This window comes from Apaloderma vittatum, unplaced genomic scaffold (assembly GCF_000703405.1).
Source record: "Apaloderma vittatum isolate BGI_N311 unplaced genomic scaffold, ASM70340v1 scaffold31707, whole genome shotgun sequence".
NCBI classification, from domain to species: domain Eukaryota; kingdom Metazoa; phylum Chordata; class Aves; order Trogoniformes; family Trogonidae; genus Apaloderma; species Apaloderma vittatum.
In genome coordinates this window covers 11,622-17,873 of record NW_009727253.1, presented here as the reverse complement: position 1 = coordinate 17,873, position 6,252 = coordinate 11,622, and the positions used below count along the sequence as shown (strand labels likewise).

The 6,252-nt window shown below is 52.1% G+C and overlaps 1 protein-coding gene across 1 annotated transcript in view; it reads right to left on the bottom strand.

The window, feature by feature from the left end:
• Window positions 1-4,839, bottom strand: part of LOC104277086 (serine/threonine-protein phosphatase 2B catalytic subunit gamma isoform) — a gene marked incomplete at its 3' end in the record, with an annotated part of 12,543 nt that extends 7,704 nt beyond the window's left edge. Inside the window, exons 1-2 of the mRNA XM_009873622.1 lie at window positions 4,647-4,839; window positions 4,215-4,339 (exon numbers count right to left, since the gene is read on the bottom strand). Of these exons, the coding sequence (XP_009871924.1) occupies window positions 4,215-4,339; window positions 4,647-4,674 (153 nt within the window). The remainder of the gene's footprint in view (window positions 1-4,214; window positions 4,340-4,646) is intronic.
• Window positions 4,840-6,252: the final 1,413 nt, after the last annotated feature.

Sequence of the window (6,252 nt, the reverse complement as noted above, 5' to 3'; positions counted from 1 at the left end):
CTGAGCTATTTCGTGAAGGGCTGGGAAGCGAGCGTGCTTACCCTTCTGTGACACCCACCGTCAAGCTGACAGCTAAATCAGCAGGTATCTAGCCCAGGGAAACGTTATCGCATTTCCCAGGTTGATTTGGAGTGCTGGAAGGACGACCCCGCAACGACAGCAAACTCCAACATCTGGATTCGAGTCTCTAATAAGAGCTGACCCTTTAGGCTGACGGGCTACAGAAACGGCACCTGCTTAGAGAACGTGACCTGTGAAGTCTGTCAACAGTTTTACACTTCAAAAAAAAAATAAAAAAAGCTGATCTGGTGCACAGATCTCCAGGAACCGGCTGCTGTGGCACGGAAACGACCTCCAGAACCAAAATAAACCGTTTTCAAGTTAGTTTCCAGTACAGAAACCTTAGATAGTGTGGTATTTACGCACCAAAGCTGCAAGGTAAGCTCTGCATTAGTCATTCTGGCTACATGCAGGGATCCCCATAACCCCATCTAAGTTAGTGTCCAACCTCCCCAGAAAAAAAGAAAAAAGAACATCTAACTTGATTGAAATTCTGGATCCTAAACCTGAACAGAAATGGGGTGAGTGGCAGATAATTTCAGCTGTGGTTAGGGCCAGCAAAAATAATATTTTATCACATCTGTTAACAGGAGGAATGCTCCCAGCAAAACTATTTGTAATTATTCTGTGATTTCAAGCTTTAACCTCCTGTGCTTGCAATCGAAATGTCACTTTTCCGGGTTAGCAGGAGAACGGAAAAGCAAAAAATTACTACGAATGAACCAAATGATTGCCAAGGACTGGAGAAAGCCACCAGCCCTGGTGGCAGTGCAGCAGGGCAGCAAAGACACGCCTCGAGTCAAGAGAAGTGGGGATGTACACAAGGCCAGCAACCGGCAGAAGGGAACGAAAAACACATTCCAAGGGTTCTCAAGTGAACTGGAAGCGAAGGGAGTCACTCGGCACCACGATCCTTGTGGAAACACCAGGAGGAGCAAACCACAGGCAGCCAGAGCCAAGGGCTCCCGGGGTCCAAATTGGCGCCCAAAGCGTTGGGGGCCCCCGATTTGACTCCCCCTCCTTGCCCTCGCCGGGGGAAAGCTCAGCAGGCGACGGCGGGGAAGCGTGAGGGGAATCGCTCCTTGCGACCCAGGGCAGGTGCAAGAGGGGCTGTGGCCAAACCTGCCCCCGCTCGCGCCACTCGTGAAACCCTCCGAGAAAGTTAAAGCTCAATGCTGGTGAGATCCCTGCACACACCGTTCTGTAATTAGCATGTACTGCTGTAATTGGATTGAAAAAACCCCAGCCTGGCAGAGGGGTGTGCTGCCATCACGCCACCTTTGCTGACCAACCTTTTTCCCCTAGATTCTATTCTGCGTAATAAATTTGTCCCTTCACGATTGAACAAACCCTTTCTATTCGCTGTATTCTGGTTTCATGGACCGGGTTGGCCCCTGGGGCGCAAACCTCTCTTGCGTAAGGGCTGGGAGATGTCACCAAAACCACTTGGAGGAGGCACCTTGCCCGCTCGCAGCCCAACGAGAGACTCGGGACGCCGTCCCACCAGCATCTCCGAGGGGAGACACGTTCAGCCCCATTTCCCTGCTCCCCATCAGCCCCTTCCCGACCAGAGTTTGAGCCTCCGACCAGCTCGTCTCGCTGTCGTGGTGGGTTTTCCGGCACGGAGTGAAAGGCAAACGCTTCGCAGAGTTCTCTTCCACCAGACACCAGCCGGGGCAGCTTTCACACGGTTCCTCCCCTCCCCTCTCCCTGCCACAATTCGTTTCTCTAAGACAAAAACAAAAAAACCACCCTAGAAAACAAACCACAACCAAACCACGCTTCACGGCCTCATTATACTTACTGGGAAGGAGCGTTTTTAAATGAGAACTTCCCCTAAGCCAGAGGCCCAGAAATAATTTGCTGAAGACATCCAGCTGAGCCGATGAACAGAAGCTTTTGGGGTTTTTTATTTTAAAGGTTTTGTCTAAGCCACAAACTGCTCCTTTTACCTTGACAACCAAATCCTTGCAGCAACAGGGAACTCTCGGGGAGGGGTTATTTGCGCCGCTAACGAGCGCCGCTCTTCGCCTTAACACCTCCTTGGCCCCCAATTTTGCGTCCTGTTTCCTGATTGCCCGCATCGGGATGCAATTACCCCGTTACCTCCTGTTTCGTTCAGTTAAAAGGTCGGGATGAGCAGCCCCACCAGCGCACGGACGCACAAGACTTGTGAAAACCCAGCGACGTCGGCGCTCTCCCACCTTCTGCAGAGAAACCTCGATGCTTTGCCATCACCCAGTCACCCCAATTCCAACCCCAAAACACCCATGGATGGGCCATCTCTGCACTTGGGGGGACAGCTGCTTTGCATTTCATAAAACCTTGGAAAAAAATGAAAATACCATGCAAAGACACCCATCCAGTGCCGTTAACTCTTTGCTCGTAGCGATGCTCCAGCGGCAAACCTCCCGCTGTCTCGCTACCTGTTCCCCAGGTGGGAACCTCTTCAAACACCTCAGCTGCGCTTTGCAGTAGGTGGAAAGAAGAGGCACGTGTCAATAGGAACGAGGGAAATCAAAAGCCATCTCGATTTCTGCTTTATCAGTGACATCTGGATCAGCCCCCGCAGGTACTGATCAAAGCCCACCCGGATCCGTGAAAGATCAATGCCGGCTCCGTGGGGTGCAAGGGGAAGGAGGAGGGTCAAGAGCGGCATGAAATGAGAATTTTGTGCTCGCTCAGACCTTACACAAACCGACTGCCCCAAGGTTTTCAAGCCTGAAGCCGCCAGGCTGCCTCGCACGGGCCCTGGGTTGGAGCAGCAGGACACGACAGAGACCAGAGGGCGTCTAATTTTCAGGCCTTCCTCCACAAAAAAAAATAAAATTAGTTTTCCCATCGCCTCTGCTCTCCAAGATGGACTCGCCACCAACGACGCCCAATCCCAGCGCTCACTTCTGCAGACCTGGGGGTAAAATCCCCACATCAGGTCAATCGCAGAGAGCGGGAGAAGGATTTTTCACAATTCCTGCGCAGACACAGGGTACAACAACTCTCATTTCAAGGTTTCTCGGTTAATACCAACCCTCCCTCCCACCTTATCTCAGAAAGTTGCTGGGCTCTGACATGATGTCTTTTCCAGGTAAACACACCCGAGCTGCAAACCTGAGCCAAGCCATTCAAACAAGCATCTGTTCTTCCCCTTCCTCCCCGGGGGGTTTCGGGGCTCCTCCTGCCAGCACCACCAGAAATCCCAAAAAGCCACGGCCCCACCTTTCCTACCCGGGGAGCTGCTCCCCACCACACCCCGTTTGTGTTTGGGAAGCAGAAGGCTCCCTCTCTTACCGCAGGCCAGTTTGGCCACTTTTTGCGCTCCCTCCAAGATGTTGCCTCCAGCTGGAAGCTCCTTTTCTGCTCAGCTCTGCCTCCACGAACCCAGAGAGGTGCAACCTCTGCCCCTGCTAACAGCTCTCCCCTCCTGCCTGCCCCGGTGCTCCCACAGGGACCCACTGATTATTTTCACCCCTCAAGCCCAGCAGCTCGCAGCATCCCCCAAGACTCGGTCGGTGGCGTCCCACAGAGCTGACAAACCCCAGCACGAGGGCAGACGTCGGGTTAATGCCTGTGAGGTGACAAGGCAGGCTGTCACGGGGGCAGATCCGCGATGAAATGCCTCGGCACCCAGCTCCCGGGTCACAGTGAGATGTTCAACAGCCTCGGTGATTTATTGCTCCTTGCTCCTGACCCCAACACCGCAAGGTCGATGCTTTCAGGGGGACAGCAGGGAGGCAGTGACTCAGCCATGCAGAGTCTCTTTTCCCTGCTAAGCTGAAGCCTGCAAGTTTTTAAACGTTTGCTTCCCACTGCCTGGTAGGATCCTGTTGCCTGCAACACACAATCAACTCTCCCTCTTGTTCCCCTGACTGACAGCTACAAGTGATATCAAAACTCCAGTTCAGAAGCGAGAATTTAGTCGTTAACCCCATCGCTGCTGTTCAGTTCTGTTTCTGGGTGAGGGTCCAACCCTAAATCTTCACGTGTGGACACCACTTCCCTGCCAAAAATCACACCCTAAGTTACCTGTTACATGTTCTTCCTTGCACACAAAACCAGCCAAGAGCACAAAATCCAGCGCAAGAGCCGGATTTGCTCATTTAGTTCCACCCTTTCGGTTAGTTTGGTATCAGCACCCGCAGGCTCAGCTTTGTCACCTCTATACTGAAGTAGCCTCTGTCCACGTAGTCTCCCAGGAAGAGGTAGCGGGTGTTATTGGGTGATCCTCCGACTTCAAACAACTTCATCAGGTCAAAAAATTGCCCATGGATGTCACCGCACACTAGGGAAGGAAGAACAGCACAAAAGAGGGACTGAATTACACGCCAAGAAAAGAAAGGTCGTGACAGCAGCGAGGAGCTGTGCCCTGACCCAAGCCACCCCTGCTTTACATCCAGCTTCTGCAAAGACGTACTCGATCTACATCAGCAAAACCCTCTCTTCTGAGAGTTCAGGCAATTAAAAAAAACCCCTCGCTGATGGTAGGAACACAGTGAAAAAAAATAACACAAAAATCCCCGCTGCTTTGAGCAGCTCCTATTTCCTAGTTGGCCCTTATTTAGGGCTGGGGCTGCAGAAACCTCTCTGACCTGTGATGGGAGCCTCCACCTCGATCATCGTCTTCTCGTGCCTGAGGATGGCAGCCCCATCGTTGATGATCTTGAGCGCCGCGTCCTCTTCCAGGCGCCCTTCCTTCACCAAGTGGCTCTTCAAGACGTCAAGCCTCGGCTTCCCATCCTCAAACACCTCCTTCAGAGTGAGCCGCTGCGTGGGAGGGAACGGGACAGCTGGAAATGGAAGCGAAGAAGTTAGCAACATGTCTCTTTCGGAAGGAGAAAGGGGGAAAAAAAAATCAAAAATTACAGTCTTTTCATTCCAAGCCTCAAGATGAACATATACTGGGAAACATGTTCGCATTGAAATTGAAATTATGCTCTCAAATAGCGAAAGAAGGGAAACTTAGGCTGCCAGAGCAACCAAAGACACCCCTCAGCGTGTTTAAAAAGCCACGGTGTGCAGACGAAACGCCATATGCAGAAACCGCCGGCACCGAAGCTGCCTCCTGCTTCAGCGGCGAGAGTCGTCATCGCAACGTGGCGCTAAAACGGGACCGCACGCAAATAACGGGGAAAAAAAAATTAAAAAAGAACAAACCACACCGGTTCTAGCAACCAAGGTAGGAGGACCAAGATGTAAAATTGTTGCTTATCAGGAAACCGTACACACCCACCGAGCAGAAGCTGCCTCTCCCAGGCAACGGCCTCGCACCTCTCGGTACGGGCCAGCGCCAAAAGCGTCCCCCCACGCTGCGCAATCGGGAAATTCTGATGGAATCCAACATTTCTGGCGAGTTAAGGCCTCGCCTACTTGCAACTCTTTTAACTCTAGATCGAAAAACACCCTGTGCAAAGCTGTTGTTATTAGTATTTTCACACCAGGTAATTGTATTATCCGTGAGAAGGTGACCTCCAGCAGAACGGATGGCACAGGAAACAAAAATAATAGTTCTAAGTGAGAACCAACTGACTTCCTCGCCTACCTTCTCCAGGCTTGGCTCAATTAAAAAAGAACCAAGTGGAGAAGACGTGACGCCAGCGTTATATTACAGGCTACACAGTGCCTCGAGTTTTGCCAGATATCCCCCAGATTACCCCCAAACCGGGAAGGCCTTTTCCAGCTGTTTCAAGGACGCTGGTGCCAGCCTGGTTCTGAGCAAGCAGTGTCCCCAACTCCCTCCGCAGAACCCGCTCCCTGGATAATGCACCAGCACTTCCACATCTCCCACCGCCGCTGCCATCGTGTCGCCTGGCGAAAGGCAGGTTTGTGCTTTGCCGCGATCCAGCCAGAGCGGAAAAATATCTGACGTGCAAACGGAGTCGACATCCTCACCCATCACCCAGGAAAGGCATCCCACGTGCGGAAATAGGCTGGATTTAACGGGAGGGTTGTGTCCATCAAATAATGCAGAACCCCAATAGATGCAGAACCCCAAGAGATGCAGAACCCCAAGAGATGCAGAACCCCAAGAGATGCAGAACCCCAAGAGATGCAGAACCCCAAGAGATGCAGAACCCCAAGAGATGCAGAACCCCAAGAGATGCAGAACCCCAAGAGATGCAGAACCCCAAGAGATGCAGAACCCCAAGAGATGCAGAACCCCAAGAGATGCAGAACCCCAAGAGATGCAGAACCCCA